General features: G+C 42.0%; 1 protein-coding gene across 2 annotated transcripts in view; it reads right to left on the minus strand.

The window, feature by feature from the left end:
• The window catches only part of mtpn (myotrophin), a 63,946-nt gene extending 47,482 nt beyond the window's left edge, over positions 1-16,464 (minus strand). The window contains exon 1 of one of the 2 annotated variants that reach the window (XM_063059648.1): positions 16,286-16,458. In XM_063059648.1, coding sequence (XP_062915718.1) covers positions 16,286-16,363 — 78 coding nt within the window. In that variant the 5' untranslated portion in view covers positions 16,364-16,458. Of the gene's footprint in view, positions 1-16,285 lie in introns of both variants that reach the window. The other variant, XM_063059647.1, reaches the window with a different exon arrangement.
• Between the last annotated feature and the right edge of the window lie 1,420 nt (positions 16,465-17,884).

A 17,884-nucleotide genomic window follows, 5' to 3' on the forward strand; every position in this document is an offset into this window, starting at 1 on the left:
GGTGAGTCCTGCAACAATCCTGAATGGCTTGTCTCCAGAAGAAGTTTCAGTCCTGGATATTGCTAATGAATTTTGGGGGCTCTCCTTGGCACCCATGACCCAAGAGCGATTTGTCTTCACCCTGGGTGGCCAGCAGTATATGTGGACCAGACTCCCCCAGGATTCGCAACAGCCCAGCTATTGTTAATAAGGTCATGGGGCAGACTTTGGAAAAGCTCAATCTAACGCTGCACAGGCCGACCAGTTTACAATATGCAGAAGATCCACCGATTGCTTTGGAAGATGAAGCAGGTCGTTTGTAGGCAATAGCCAGTGTTTTGGAGAAGCTGTGAGACGAGGGGAGTATAATTAGTCCACACAAGGCTCAGATAGAAAAGCAAACCATACAGTACCTAGGCTACAGCATTTCAGGGGAGGAAGGACGTGTCAGATGACAGTCATTCAGCAATCAGCTTCATGCCTTGTCCAATGAACATAAGCGGAGTGAGGAAGGTAATGGGTCTATTCAATTACGGCCGTAATCTCATACCAGCGTTCTCAGCACTTGTGGCCCCGACGCAGGCCTTGATTAAAAGAGAGAAGCCCTTTCTGGAGGAAGTAAGATGGGGACCAGGTAAGGAAAAGGCTTTTACAGATATCACAAAAGCCCTGGTCTCTGCAACCACGCTAGAATTACCAGATGCAGGTCGCCCCCTTTCACCTATTCAAGCAGCAATGCAGTAGTGGTGCAGGATTATGGGGTCACAAGAAAGCCAGTGGCATATTATTCAAGGAAACAGGCACCCACTGCAGTAGGACTTCCCCGCTGTGTTGCAGCTTTAGACTGCATCGTGTGGGCAGTGCAAGTGAACTAATTGTAATGATGGGACAACTCATATAACACACACTCCATACCATTGTAGAGATCCTGAATACTGGGAGGCTGACAGAAGGGCAGGTATTCAGCACGGGCAGCTAATACAACAACTGCTGGAAGCAGTGAGTCTGCCAGAAGAGGTGGCAGTAATTAATGCTAACCAGAAAGGGGAGACTAAGGAGCAGAAAGGAAATTAATGGGTAGACATCTCTGCAAAGAAGGCAACAGAGGGACAAGAGACAATTGAAATTACAAGTGTACAGGAAGAAATGACGGAAGCCAGTTTCGTAAAATTATATGAAGAGGTGGAGGCAAAAGAGAAGAAGAAATGCAGGAGAAAGGGAGCAAAGAAGGGACCAGATGGGAGCTGAACATTTGGGGAGGAAGGAGTCATGGTATCACCATCTTGTTCCTCCCACCGACAGAGAGGGGCATCATGTGTACCCAATAACTGTGTAATTACAGAGAACCTAAGAGATGAACATCAGCTGGCCACACCAGACCTGGCCACAGTTGATGAAAATTCACCTACATGAAACAAATGCAGCGGACAGTGAGAGTGTGGCGGAAACCCATGAATAGCATGCTAAAGTGTGATGGTGATGGTACTCTGTAATGAAAGCTGGTCACTGAAGGTAGATGATTAGTTGAACGGCTTAGAACAGGAAATATATTGGGGAAAATAAATGGGGAGGGATTTTAAGTTAAAGCAGAGACAGCAAGTTCCACAACTTCGATGGCATGGCAGAATGGGAAAGATTGCACATGGCATCTGAAGGCAGTCAATCCCGTCTGAATGGGGAGTGAATACAAATGAGCTGGGCCCTTTTAGCAGTTGGGCCAGTGATCGACTGAACAGATTAGAAGGGGGTGCCACCAGGGAGGGGTCCTTACAGTCATTCATATAAAGACCACCCCCAACCCGTTCCTGTATATTGATAAGAGGGCCTGTGAGCCTGACACACTTACCTTGCTGGAGCCCCTGGAAAAGTTTTAGTTACCAGAAAATGAAGGAGCGAAGACAAGGAATGTGATTAAGCTGCAATCGACCGGCAGGGGAAGAGCCAACAGATGTACAAATGAAGGTGCATTTCTAAAGACTGTTGTTCAAATTTCTCTCTGCTCAGCATTTTGTAGGTAGCAATTTGGGATCATAGGGTAGATGTAGAGACACATAAAATAATCGGAGGGTGGGGGAATTCCGAGGCAGGGAATTTTTGCCGCTCTATTTAGATAGATCCTCTTTTAGGTTGGCCTTTTGTGATACAAATTTATTTTTGTCTACCAACAGGAGGGACTGTTAAGAGTGATTTTTGGGTTTAGGACATATACATGTAGCAATTGACTTTGACTATCAGTCTTAACATTTGAAAATATATGGTGGATTTAATTTTGGAGCATAGCTCTAAACAATAGGTTCCTAAAAGCTGTGGATCCCAGACCAGACAATGCTGATTAAAATTCATTTGGATGTCTGTGGTGTGGATGTGAATCAGGAGGTGTCAAAGTTGTATGTAGTTTCAAAGAAAGCATTGTCCATACATTGTAAAAATGGAGTTGTCCTTTGACGTTTGGAATGCCAAATATTGTGCCCACATTGGGCTAGTGAGACTTTTTGATTGAAGGTGTCTCTGTATATTTGCTGTACCCTGTTTGTCAAATAAAGAGGCTGTTTTGTATCTACCAGTACTTTCCTCCAGTGACTTACAACAGTACTACTAAGTTTGCTTCCATTCACTGAAACACAAAACAACTAAATAAAGTTTGGAATACACAGTAAGTATAAGAAACAGCATTATCATTTGTGGATTTGTGAATTTATGGGCAAACTAATCTAGAGAATTCCTCTCCAACTCTCACAGGTGGTTAAATCTATACAGGAAATAATTTTACACCTGTTAATTTTATGCTGCACTTATCTATTGCTTTCTGGCCAGAAGCATTTCAATTTGATGATAGTGAGCCTGCACCCATTGCATCAATTCACAACTTGCTCCAGAGCTTCTCTGGAAGATCTACTTCCTGACCTAAATTCGGGCAAGGGAAAGGTTGGCTTTTTCAGTGAACTGTCCAATAGATGCAATTACAAAACCAAAAACTGCATTGACAACACCTAGTTGCCCAATAAAAACAAGGCTCTTTCTGGAAAGATTCTCTCGAAAGAGTAAACTGCTAATATTAGCTTGCTATTCTACTATTGTTGACAGATATCCCGTAGCAAAACCACATTGGTCAGAATGAAAAGTTAGCTACTGAGCATTGCGAAATCCCTACGCCCAGTCATTTTACTTTACAAATGGACCAGTCCTTCATAAATTCATGTTGAGGAATACAAGCTTCACAATTGTACATACCAACAGTTTTCAGAGAGAACTGTGATATAGCTTTATGAACAATTCAAATTCCATTCAAAGTTTAAAGTAGACTTACTATCGAAGTACATATATGCCACCATATACAACCCTAAGATTCCTTTTTCAATAAACTTATAGTAGAATAATAACCAAAATAGAATCAATAAAAGACAGCACCAACTTGGGCATTCAACTAGTGCACAAAAGGCAAGTCGCAAATATTAAAATAAATAAATAATAATAATGAATAAAGAAGCAATAAATATCGAGAACTTGAGATGAATAGTCCTTGAAAGTGAGTCCGTAGGTTGTGGGAACATATCAGTGATGTGCTAAAATGTTCCCACAGCCTAATCCGAAAATTTGAAAAAACAAAAGAACCTTGTACTGGCAAATCCAACTATAGAGCTGTCAGGTGCACAACACCTGAATGTTATTTTATTAAAATTAGGCTCCAAAGTAGTGACTAAAGTAATTAAATTTTAAAAGCCTTCTATAGTTTCCCACTCAATTGTACAAACACCTTATTGTAGCTCTGGTAAAATGGCAGGGGTGATGGGGATGGGGGGGGGGGGATCTTAAACAAGTCCTAATGTTATATATTCAATCAAATGCTGATGAGGTGGATTCTGGCTTTGCCAGGCATTAACTCATAAAACCACAAGATGACTGGCAGCACATGGTTTAAGGTCAGATGCATGATGTTTGAAGAATGAGAAAAAACAAAGGTCTGATGCAAGCATTGAAAGCATGAAAATGAGAAAAATTAAACAGACAAGGGTGAGTGCCAACAGTCATAACCACATTCCTCTTAGTCCCTCAGAACTGATTCTATGACTGATGAGGCCAATGTGGGAAATCTAACCAACATTTAAGCCAAAGACTGGATAGTTTGCTTATTCATACTTCATTTTAAAAGCAAGGGCATCCGCTTTTGCAGATTATAAGCCACCTCCTATCTTCCTACATGCTCACTTAATATATCCAAATCCCTTAACGGATTCCTTGTAACCACTTTATAACTCAAATATCCATACATCTTTGCATCATCAGCCAAATGACTACAATAGCTCAGCCCCTTCATCCATGTCATTAATATAGTTTATCAATAGTCATGGTTCTCAGCTGTAGCAAACTGAAACAACAAAAAAGTTGTGTGGCAACCAATCAACAAGAGGCAGTGCATAAAAAAAAGCTACCTTTTCAATTAGGTCCACGATCAAGCTTTAAAAGCCAGTGCTTCTGTGGATACAACGGTATGTCGCTTCCCTGGTTCTACGGTCAGGGATGTCTCAGATGAAGCTCCATGGTATTCTTAAGAGCTGGGGTGAGCAGGCGAAGTCTTGGCGCATATTGGCACCAATGACATGAGTAGACAAGGTGAGCAGGTCCTGAAGAGAGATTTTAGGAAACTAGGTAGAAAGCTGAAAAACAGGACCTCCAGGGTAGTAATCTCTGGTTTGGTGCCTGTGCCAAGTGCCAGTGAGGGTAAGAAAAGGATGATTTAGCAGATGAATGCATGGCTGAGGAACTGGTGCAGGGGCAGGGGTTCAGATTTATGGATCATTGGGATCTCTTCAGGGACAGATTACACATAAACCACAAGGGGTCCAACTACAGTTAACAGGATGAGTTGCAATGTAAAAAGCAGATAAAAGAGAAATGGGTGAAAACAGGACTGAGGGTGTTACATTTGAATGTGCGCAGTACACAGAATAAGATAGGTGAACATGCAGCACAGTTTATACTGGCACATATGATGTTGTAGGTATCACTGAATCATGGCTGAAAGATTATAGCTGAGAGCTTAATGTCCAAGGATACACACTGTATTAAAAGGACAGGCAGGCAGGCAGGTGTGGCGTTGCTCTGTTGGTAAAAAAATGAAATCAAATCACGACAAAAGAGGTTACACAAGGTCAGAAGGTGTTGAATCCTTTTGAGTAGAGCTAAGCAAGGGTAAAAAGTTACTGATGGGAGTTGCATACAGACCCCAAAACAGCAGCAAGGATGTAGTCTACAAATTATAACGTTACATAGAAAATGCATGTCAAAAAGGAACTGTTACAATAGTCATGGGGGATTTCAATACACAGGTAGATTGGGAAAATCAGGTTAGTGCTGGATTCCAAGAGGGGGAATTTCTAGAATGCCCATGTATGATGCACTTTTTAAGAGCAGCTCATGATTAAGCCCACTAGGGGACCAGCTATTCTGGATTGGTTATTGTGCAATGAACCAGAATTGATTAGAGCTTAAAAGGGGCAAGTGGTCATAATGTGATCGAATTTATCCTGAAATTTGAGGAGAAGCTAAAGTCAGATGTATCAGTATTACAGTAGAGTAAAGAGAATTCTGGAGGAACGAGAGAGAAGTTGGCCAAAGTTGATTGGAAAAGAACAATGGCAGGGATGATGGCAGAGCAGCAACGGTTGAAGTTTTCGGAAGCAATTCCAAAGGCACAGGATGTATATGTCCCAAAAAGGAAGAATTATTCTAAAGGCAAAATTACACAACTGTGGCTAACAAGAGCAGTCAAAGGTAACAGAAGCCAAAGAGAGGGCATATAATACAACAAAAATTAGTGGGAAGTTAGGGGATTGGGAAGCTTTTAAAAAAAAAATCAACAGAAGGTAACATAAATAAGCTATTGAGGAAAAGATGGAATATGAAAGCTAGCTAGCTAGTAGTATTAAAGAGGATACCAAAAGTTTCTTCAGATACATAAAGTGTAAAAGAGAACTGAGAATGGATATCAAACCACTGGAAAACAATGCTGGAGAGTTAGCAATGGGGGGGGGGGAGGTGAAGAAAATGCAGGACAAACTGAGTAAGTATTTCGCATCAGTCTTCCCTGTGGAAGACATGAGCAATATGGTGGAATTTCCAGAGCATCTGGGGTCAGTTGTGTGTGAAGTTGCCATTACTAGGGAGAAAATTCTTGGGACACTAAAAGGTCTGAAGCTAAATCAATCATTAGGACCAGATGGTGTACAGAGAAAATCTTGCCTGACTTAACTGTTGGAATTCTTTGAAGAAATAATAAGCAGGATAGACAAAGGAGAATTGGTTGATGTTGTGTGCTTGGATTTTCAGAAGGCCCTTGACAAGGTGCCACACATGATGCTGCTTAACAAGACCTCATGGTATTACAGGAAAGATAATGGCATGGAGAAAACAGTGGCTGACTGGCAGAGTGGGAATAAAGGGAGCCTTTTCTGGTTGGCTGCCCATGACTCATGGTGTTCCACAGGAGTCGGTGTTGGGACCACTGTTTACATTATACGCCAAAGAATTGGATGATGGTTTTGTTGCAGTTTGTGAAGTTATGAAGATAGGTGGAGCAGCAGTAAGTTTTGAAAAAGTAGAGAGGCTCCAAAAGGACTTAGATTAGGAACACGGGCAAAGAAGTGGCAGATGGAATACAGTGTTGTAAAGTGTATGGTCATGCACTTTGGTAGAAGAAATCAAAGAGTAGACTATTTTCTAAATAGAGAGAAAATTTTTTTTTTTGAAATCGGAGGTGCAAAGGGACATGAGAGTTCTTGTGCAGGATTCCCTAAAGGTTAATTTGCAGGTTGAGTACTGCAAGCAATTTTGGGCCCCATATCTTAGCAAGGATGTGCTGTCACTAAAGAGGGTTCAAAGCAGGTTCACAATAATGATTCCACGATTGAATGGCTTGTCAAATGAAGAGCGTTTGATGGCTTCTGAGCCTGTGTTCACTAGAATTCAGTAGAATGAGGCATGACCTAATTGAAATCCATTGTACAGTGAAAGGTCTTGATACAAGTGGATGTAGAGAGGATGTTCCCTATGGTGGGAGAGCCTAAAACCCGAGGACATAGCCTCAAAATAGAGGGAAGTCCTTTTAGAACAGAGATGAGGAGGAATTTCTTTAGCCAGATAGTGGTGAATTGGTGGAATTCTTTGCCACAGGCAGCTGTGGAGGCCATGCCTTTACAAATATTTAAGGCAGAGGTTGATAAGATTCTTGATTGGTCAGGGCATGAAGGGATGAAATGGTGGAGTAGATTGCCAATCAGAAACCAGTGACTTGTTTCTCCAATGGAAGCTATCAAATACTCCCGTATCATAAGATATTGGAGCAGAATTAAAGGCCTAATTCTGCTCCAATATCTTATGATACGGGAGTATTTGATAGCTTCCATTGGAGAAACAAGTCACTGGTTTCTGATTGGCAATCTGAAGATCCATTTTCTTGTTGGTCACTATCCTTTACATGCTAATATATTACCCTAAACATGCGAAGAAACAATTTATGTGACACCTTTCCAAATGCATTTTGAGAATCCAAATATACAGTACGTTTACTGGCTTCTCTTAATCCATCCAGTTTGTTATTCTAGCAAATTTGTCAGAAGACCATTTCCCTTTCGCAACGTATGACTACAAAAACCCAAGAATAAATGTTGGTGGTGCAAAACAACACACTGGATTATACACTGAAACATTGTGATATTGGAAGTATTAAATAAAAGATAGCACTGATGTTCAGTCATGTTATAACACTTCCAAAATCGCAACAGTTAACCAGGACCCTTCAAACCAGTTATTCACTTGATAAATTAATCTAATGATACAAAGAATGTCCTTTGCCTTGATCATAAAGTCTTTTAAAATTTCCTTCAAGAACTTGTTTTTAACATTCAGAATCGGAATATAATAATATTAGCATTAGGAAGCAAATTTTCAATTCATAATTGATACTAATTTGAGTACCGTCCCATCCTGAAGGTTATCATTTGCCACCATACTAAAAAGCAAGAATAAAAAGCTCGTGTGTAGAAACAACAATCACAACAGGGAATTCATGCTGGAAGATCACAGTCTGCTACAGATATTAGATTCTCTCCTACTAGAGTGGTCAACCATCTACTTCTGACACTCAGCAGTCAACTGATCAGCAGCAGCCTATTGCCTTCCAAGCTACAAGCTGGAGTTCACTGCTGGCCAGAAACTTAAGTGGATCACACAAATACCACGGGCTGAACAGCAAGTCACATACTGGGTATTTTGTGGTGAATTCTGAAACTCCGAACTTTCCACTGTCAAGGAATATCAGGAACACAAGGCAATGCTTCTACTTTGCTGGATGAGTAGAACACGCAAAAAAAAACCTCAACATCATCCAGGACAAATTAGCCCGGTCAAATGGTACCCTAACCATCCTAATCATTTATAGCGTATGCCACTAGTGCACTACGGGTGCAGTACATACCATCAACAAGATGCATGGCAGTTACTTGCCTAGACCAGAATAGCAGTTCACTAGCTTGCATCTGAGGACAACAAGGGCAAAAGCTGCAGGGGAGCAGCTTTATTTACACGTGCCTCACCAAACTCATAAACTACCCTGATGATGAAATAAATCACACAGGGATGTTGTTATTATGTAGCAGTCTACATTCCATCTCAGGCCAACGTCAGGCAGGCATTGGAGGAGCTGGTCAATATGATCAGCAATCATGAAATGGCTCACACTGACGCCTTCCCAATCATTGGGGGGAATTTCAATCACAGAGGCTTGAAGAAGTCTTTCAACAACCACCACCACAAACATTTTACCTATGGAACCAGAGGAACCAACGCACATAACCATTGTTACACCACTATCAAGAATGCTTACTGTGCCATCCTATGCTCAAACTTTGGGAAGTTCAATTACTTGGCTGTACTTTTACTTGCAGCGTACAGGTGGCGAATAAAGACCACAGTACCAGTGGTGACGACCAAAAAGGTGAAGGGAGTCGGAGGACTGGACAATTTTCAGGGATGCATCTTTGAATGTGAATGAATACGGCACAGCTGTCACCAATTTCATCAAGATCTGTGTGAATGAGTGTGTGAACATACCGGACATATCCAAAACAAAAAGCTGTAAATGAACCAGGAGATTTGAACTTTGCTTAGGGCTAGATCTGTGACATTCAAGACAAGTGATCCAGAACTGTACAATAAATTCTGACACAATGTACAGTTCTGATTGAAATTACAGATGGAATTGGATGCATGTCAGCTCAAGCAGAGTTTGCAGGTCACTACTTCGTACAAGGCAAAACCTAATATCATGAATGGCTATGATGCTTCATTCCCAGATGAGCTAACATCTTTTATGCACCACTCTGAAAGATAAATTTACACCAGAGCGAATCCCTGCAACTTTCTCTGGTCTCTATCTTGGAGGCCGATACCAGAACATCTTTCATAAGGGTGCGCACTTACAAGGAATCAAGCCCCAATGATATACCTGGTAGGGCACTGAAAACACCTGCCAATCAACTGGCTAGAGTATTTCAAGTACATTTTCAATCCCTCTCTGCTGAAGTTTGAGGTTCCCACCTGCTTCTAAAGGGCGACAATCATATCAGTGCCCAAGAAGAGCAGGGTGAGCTGCTCAACAATTATGCCAATGTTGCACTTACTTCTACTGTGATGAAGTGCTTTAAGAGGTTGTTCATGGTCAGAATCAACTGCCTAAGCAAGAACCTGGACCTGCTGCAATTTGCCTATCGCCAAAATAGGTCTATAATGTAGGCAATTCTCACTAACTCTTCACTTGGCCTTGCATCACCTGGACAACAGCAATACCAACATCAGGCTGCTGCAAACTGATTACAGTTCAGCATTCAACACCATCGTACACTGAAGTACTAATCAACAAGCTTCAAAACCTGGACCTCTGTATCTCCCCCTGCAACTGGACTTCCTCAACAGCAGACCATGACCAATGTAGATCAGCAATATCATCTCCTCCTTGCTGAAAATCAACACTGGCACATTAAAGATATGTGCTTAGTAAACTGCTCTATTCTCTCTACACACACACTGTGTGGCTAGGCATTGCTCAAATGCCATCTATATATGTGCTGAAGACACAACTATTGTTGGCAGAATTTCAGATGGAGACGAGGCGGCGCACAGGAGTGAGATAGATTAGCTATTTGAGTGGTGTCGCAACAACAACCTTGCACTAAGCTTCAGTAACAGCAAGGACTGATTGTGGCCTTGAGGAAGGGAAAGTTGAGGGAAGATAGAAAGTTGAGGGAAGATACACCAGTCTTCATTGAGGGTTCAGCAGTGGAAAGGGTGAGAAGTTTCAAGTTCCTGGGTGCCAACATCTCTGAAGATCAATCCCGAGCCCAACCAACTGATCCAATTACAAAGTATTGGCAGTGGCTATATTTTATTAGGAGTTAGAGAAGACTTGGTATGTCACCAAAAACTCTTGAAAATTTCTACAAATATACCACAGAGAGCATCCTAACTAGTTGCATCACCATCTAGCATGAAGGGGCCATTGCAAACTCATCATGGGCACCAGCCTCCCAGCATCGAGGACACTTTTTAAAGGTGATGCCTTAAAAAGGTGACATCCATCATTTAGGAACCTCATCCACCAGAATGTGTCTTTTTCTCATTGCTACCATAAAAATCAATAAATATAAACCTTGAGCCTAAAACCCTTTTGACATTTGTCATACTTAAAATAGGAATTAAACTAAATTAAATATAACCATCCTTTTTTTGCTGTAGTTGACAATCAAAACAAGCCCTTAAGGCAATGCAGTTGTAATGCAAGACTTTCTGGGGTAGATCCCAATGGGACCGCTCCTTTGGCAGTATAGCCAAGGTATTTGAAAAAAATCTCTACGGCTGGTAAGCAGTTGCACTAAGGGTGTGCAAAACCCTATTATCACAATCTTAAGCAATATATTATCAGATCTAATGGAGGATTCAATGCAATATAAACAAATGATTCAAAAATCACAGTAAATCTTTTAGCGTTTTTGTTGTAGCATCATAAAATCATTCAGCACAGAAGCAAGCCCTTCAGCCCTACTCACCCATACCCACCATGAGCTAGTTTCATTTGCCTGGTATTGGTTCATATCCCTCCAAAGCTTTTCTGTTCATGAACCTGTGTAAATGTTTACTAAACGTTGTAATCTGCCTCTACCACTTCTCTGGCAGCTCACTCCATATATGCACAACCCTACTTGTGGAAAAAATTGTCCCTCAGGTCTTCTTCAAGTCTTTACTTGCTCACCTTAAACCTATACCCTCCAGGTTTAGGGTTTCCTGTCTGTCTGTCTGTGTCTTGTTTTACGACGGTTGGCATCCAGCTTAATGGTGCATTACCGCCACCTTCTGCTCCGGAATGTGTACCCTATTCCTGTTTATCCGTCATATCCTATAAAAAACCCCTGTACCCCTTAAGAACGCTAAAAATACCCGGACCTGTGCTTTCTCACCCATGCCCAGCAACTCTTTTAATGTGAATTCCTGCACCCCCAACTCCCTTAGTTTAATTCTCATCATCTCTCTCTGTATCCCATACTTGCTGCAACTCAGAACTACATGTTCTACTGACTCCTTTTCCTGACATTCCTCACACAATCCTGTCTGGTGTTTCCCTATCATTTTCAATGTTTTGTTTAATGCACAGTGCCCCAGCTTTAACCTAGTCCACACAGTTTCCTCTCTTCTGTTTCCACTACCTACCCTAGTACCTGCAACACTTTTTCATATTTGATATAAATGCCTCCCTTTCCCCTCCCTGTCCCATCTTTCTTGCCACATTTGGTTGACTTTTTCCCAGATTACAAACTTAACCTCTGCTTTACTGATACTAATGGTGCATTTCTACATTCTCTTTCTTTAATGCCCTCTTTGCCAACTCATCCACCCTCTCATTCCCCTTCACCCCTACACGTGCTGGAACCCATAGGAATTTAAAATGTGATGAGATGTTTGACTGGTAGGGAATGGGGAGCAAGTTGTTCAGTGTTAAAGAGAATATATGTGGCTTTAGTGAGATCTGTGTTGGACTATGGAAATATAGCATATGGATCAGCAGCTAGGTCTCTTATAAGGAAACTGGATGTGATTCAGGCTCAGGCCTTGAGAATGTGCAGTGGGGCTTTTAAAACGTCACCAGTGTCAGCCCTACAGGTAGAATTGGGAATAATGCCTTTGGAACTAAGAAGGATGCAACTGATGGCAAACTACTGGGCTACCTTGCAGGGGCACAATGATTCTCACCCTGCTAAAGGAGTGTTGCAGGAGTGCTGGGAAAATGGGTTTCCTTGCCTGGGAAACAGACTGACTATTCACCTTATCGATGCTGTCATTATTTTGCATACCTTTACAAGCACATCGCTTAGAACCCTACACACCAGGGAAAAAGTTCCAATATATCCATCCTTTTCCAGTCCTGGTAACACCCTAGTGATTTGGAGAGAGTGCAAAAATGTTGGTAGGGACAGGCAGAAGACAAATGCCGAAGCACACATATCAAATAAGGAACAAAGACGCACAAACATGCATAGACCAAATGCTATTGCATCTATATCTTTACACTTTCCAGAGTCACCAGTATAGACAGAGTAGTGCAGTGGGCTAATCATACATCATTGAGGTGTACTGATTGTCATAGAGATGTTATCACCAATCAGCACCAGTCAAGGATCCAGTTGCTGAGAGGGGTGCAGAAGCCCAGGTTTTGAAGCTTTGTTATTAATATTGGGGGTAATTTATAAAAAGCAACCCATCATAGGATTTTTCTATGTGACAGCCGGTGTTCAATCCAGGTTTACACTATTCCTTCAATACCTTGCGTTTTCAGTTACGTTTCAGATCTGAAGCATCTTGGATGTGAATTGTTAAATATTTCTATTTCCACAGACGCTATCTGATCTGCTGTTAACAGCATCTCATTTTTAAAATTCAGATTTCCAGTATATGCAGGTGTTTTTTAGGTTTGGGGAAATAAAGATTGTGCAGTAATAATGCAAGTCGCTGCTCTTAAACCGAAGTAACTCTTTTCTAGTTGCTTGTACCTTAGAATTACAACTTTCAATTTTACGTCAGATTTGATTCAGTTGGTGGGTAACAATGCAAAACTGATCAGCAGTATTATTAAGTACTGCCAAAGAATGAGCCAGATGCCACCAACAAAAAAAAAGCAAGATCAGGTATTTGTTTCATTCGGTCCACTAGAAGGTTTACAATCCAAACACCAATCCGCCAGCTGCAAGGTACTTTGTAAATTATGACCGAAGAGAATTTCAGTCATTCATCCAAGTGCAGATACACATACAGATACACAAACAAGACAGCCAAGATTAATTCTGGGGGGGAAAAAAAATATCCAGGTGGGCATGAAAGGATGGAGATGCGTTGCAACACAAGCACGTACGAGGTTTCAAGCAAAACACTGCTCCAGATTTTTCACAGAGTTTTGCTCCATTTATCTCACAAAGTATATACTTTCTTAAGGCTTCCTGAAATGAGGATTTTTTTTTGATGAGGAAGCCTCAGCCAAATAGGAATTGAGGAGGAGAGAAGGTCTCACTGAAACCTACAGGCCTCTATTATTGTGACTCAGATGAAGATCAAAACAGATTTTATCAGTCATTAATGCAGAAAACCACATAATGGCAAAGGGCTCACAAACTTTTGTTGCAATTGTATATTTGAAGAATAATTTGGTATCCTCTATAATTTTGGCTAGCTTACCCTCATACTTCATCCCTATGCTCCTCATTGTTTTTAGTTGTCTTTTCCTGGTTTCTAAAGGCTTCCCATTAAATTGAGCTATATTATATGCCCTCTTTTGCTTTTATGCTGCCTTTGACTTTGTTTATCACCCACAGTTGCCTCGCCCTCCCTTTAGAATGCTACTTCTTTGGGATCACTGCCTCCCAAAGGTTCCTTTACTTCAAGTTCCCTAATGAGATCTGGTTCATTACACAACACCCAATCCAAAATTGCCTTTTTGCTAGTGGGCTCAACCACAAGTTGCTCTAGAAAGCCATCTAAGCAACACACATCAAAGTTGCTTGTGAACACAGCAGGCCAAGCAGCATCTCTAGGAAGGGGTACAGTCGACGTTTTGGGCCAAGACCCTTCGTCAGGACTAACTGAAGGAAGAGCTAGTAAGAGATTTGAAAGTGGGAGGGGGAGGGGGAGATCCAAAATGATAGGAGAAGACAAGAGGGGGAGGGATGGAGCCAAGAGCTGGACAGTTGATTGGCAAAAGGGACATGAGAGGATTATCTTGTCGGCAGTCTACAAATGCCCTCTCTTGGGATTCAGCACAAACCTGATTTTTCCAATCTACCTGCATATTGAAATCCCCCATGGCTACTGTAACATTACCTTTATTATAAGCCTTTTCTATTTCCCAATGAAATTTATATCCCATGTTCTGGCTACCATTCAAGGGCCTGTGCATAACTCCCATCAGAGTTTATTTACCTTTGCAGTTTCTCAACTTTACCCATAAGATTTCTTCTGATACTATGTCACCTCTTTCTAAGGATTTCATTTCAATTTTTACCAACAGAGCCAACTCACCTCTGCCTACTGCTATCCTTTCGGTACAAGGTGTATCTCTGGTTAAGTTCCCCACATGATGTTCTTTCAGCCACATCTCAGTGATGCCAACATCACTCCTGCTAATCTCTAACTGTGCTACAAGATCAACTACCTTATTCCATATGCTGTGAGTATTCAAATATAACACCTTCAGTCCTGCATTCATCACCCTTTTTGATTTTGCCATCACGTTTCACTTCACATCAACTCACTCACTAACATTTTACCCTGTCATCTGCCTGTCCACCCTCACAGTCTCACTTCACACTACATTGATTTGTATACCAAATGTCCCATTCATAGCCCACTATCGTGTCCCATTCATAGCCCACTATCTCCGGTTCCCATCCCCTTGCCAACTTAGTTTAAACCCTCGCCAACAGCGCTAACAAACTTGCTCGTAAAGATATTGGTTTCGCTCAGGTTCAGGTGTATCCCATCAGACTGGACATGCCCAGGCATCATCCCTGATGAAGATGACAGAGCTTGTCATTGAAATGTCGGTTAAAATCGACACCCATACTCAGCTGGAAGCTCGTCATATCTCTTACTAGCTCTTCCTTCAGTTAGTCCTGACGAAGGGTCTCGGCCCGAAACGTCGACTGTACCTCTTCCTGGAGATGCTGCCTGGCCTGCTGCGTTCACCAGCAAATTTGATGTGTGTTGCTTGAATTTCCAGCATCTGCAGAATTCCTCGTGAGCTCGTCATATACACCGGGAAAGCACTAGATCCTTTTTTAATATATCCTTGTATCACTGTTTAATATATCCTCATAGTATGCAGATGTAAACTCAACTTTAGAACAATTTCTAGCCAGCTTTTTGGTACTGCTACTCAATTAATATCACATCCTTCATGACAGACATCTCGGTAAGTGGCAAACCATTCCCACAGTTCACAATTTACTTCTACTTCTTGCTATTAAAAATCCAAAATAATAGATTCAAAAGTTTAGATGTGTCCAACATAACTAGATTAATTCACTTGCCTGGGGCTATATGATTCAAACTGATACATTCCATAAAACTTGTTCTATATGAGTTAAGCACACCTACATTAACCTACGATCTTGACTACACAAGTAAAATACTGTATTAGATGTTAGAGCTATTTTTCCCGATCCGTTACCCTTTATAAGAATACATTAAAGTTAGGATGAAAGGATTAAAAAAAAGGAAATGCTGTGAACATGTTAGCACCATGTACAAAATGCTGGAGGAACTCGGCAAGTCAGGCAGCATCTATGGAGAGAAATTAACAGTCGCCGTTTCAAACCACTTCATCGGGACTGTGAACAGATGAAAGGTCAATACCTTAATCATTAAGTTTATCTCTCCAGTCTACGAATGGAAAAGCACATTTCAGGCACGTTCCGGTTTTACCATGGCCAAATTATGCATAGTATAGCCTCACGTAATCTAGCCTACATTTTAATGGACGGGATTTACATACAACTATAACAGGATATTTGCAATCAGCCCAGTTATATTCAAAATATTGTTATCCAGGGATTTTATGGAGGGCTTGTGAGGTGTTATTTCTCTGCCGCCGAGCCATTCGTAGTCGGGCCGCCGCCGTCTGCCGGCACAGGATTGCAGGCCTCACCCGCCGTCACTCGCCGCCCGAACATCCCACCCCAACCCGCACCAAACGTTCGCCCCAAACTCACACCTTTGCCACGAAGTTCTTCACTTCCTCTAATTCTCCGTTCCTTACGGACCAGATTACATCCGTGTCAATTTGCGACATGGTTTGCGATGATGGCGAATGGTATGTATCTGCGCTAACGGCGGCAACGGTCTACGGGGGGGAAGGGGGGAGGAAAACAGACCCACACCCAGGGAAGGATATTAGTGCAACATCAACACAACTTCCGGTCGGGCTCCGGCTCGCCGAGAAACCGGAAGTGTTTCCAGGCCAAATTTTTGTCGGCCTCGGATGTTGATTAACAAAAGGAGGGTATGGGGGAGTCCGGAGGGAAAGGCAGATGGAGTGGAAAACATAGTAGAAATTTAGAGGTGAAACAGAAGGGCGGGTTTACGAGATCAGCGCTTGGAAGCAGGAGGTGGCGGGTGGGGCAATAGAAAGGGGAGCCAGGGGGTAGGCTGAAGGGGAGGGGGCATGCGAGACGGTGAGGGATCGAAAGTTCTAGTGGGGGAAAGTCAGGGGAGTCGTGGGCGGCATTTGGGAATGGTTGGGGGTGAAAAAGCCGTATAGGGGCAGTTGGGGTGGTGGACATCCCACCCTGCCAAAACTCATTTCAGAGAGGTCTCAACCTCATAGCCGTCTGTGTCAGTGAACTTGTTAATTTTGCAAGACATCAGATTCACAAGTGTTTTGTGAGACAGTTGACTTCTGAATTCTGACTTAATGTGCCATGTTCACAATAGCTGCTGTCTTGGTTGATGAGCAGGCATAGTTTTTTGCTATTTCTGAATCAGGAAACATTTTCCTGAATGCAAGATTCAAAAAACTTTATTGTCATTCTAACCATACATCAACTCTGCAGGGCAGGATGAGACAGCATGCCTGTGTGCTTACACACCTGGAATGGCAGGTTATGCTCAACGACGAAAGGTGTAAAGGACACCTCAGCTCTAGTGACCTTCTCTGTCAGACTTCGGTTTTCTGCTGAAAAGAACTGTGAAATACTTGAGCAGCCTTTCCGGCGATTAGCCTCCCTAATATGTTGCGGTCCCTAAAAGAAATAAAAGCATAAGGTGTATCCTTATTACAGGTGAGCATCGCTTAATGTCCATTCGGACAATGTCCGATTGCATATACGTCTGTAGTCTCACTCTCTCATGCTCTCTTGCTCTCAGTCTCTCACTCTCTCACACTCCCACATTCTCACACTCTCTCTCTCTCACACACACACACACACACACACACACTGCAATAGTTGGGATCAGAACTTACATTTTTACATCGAAATGGAGGATTTTAAATGAGTCATTTAGAAGTTCTGTATCTTCAAGTTCAAGTTTATTGTCATCTGTCTGATTGTCCACAAACGAAACAACCCCTGTCCGGACCATGGTGTAGCCACTATACATATATCACACACACCACATAAAACAATGTATTACCATATTATTTAATAAAGTGTAATTCAAAATGCAGATAAAGTGAGCAGCACAGGTAAACAGCTCACTGTTGTAATGACGAGACCTCGGTGGGGGCCAGGTATTTATTAAAATACGTTTTTCTTCTGAAAACAGTGGCACCTAAACCCAACCCATCGCGGGCTTTGATGTACCTGTAAGTGGA

Source organism: Mobula hypostoma, chromosome 9, assembly GCF_963921235.1.
Source record: "Mobula hypostoma chromosome 9, sMobHyp1.1, whole genome shotgun sequence".
NCBI lineage: Eukaryota > Metazoa > Chordata > Chondrichthyes > Myliobatiformes > Myliobatidae > Mobula > Mobula hypostoma.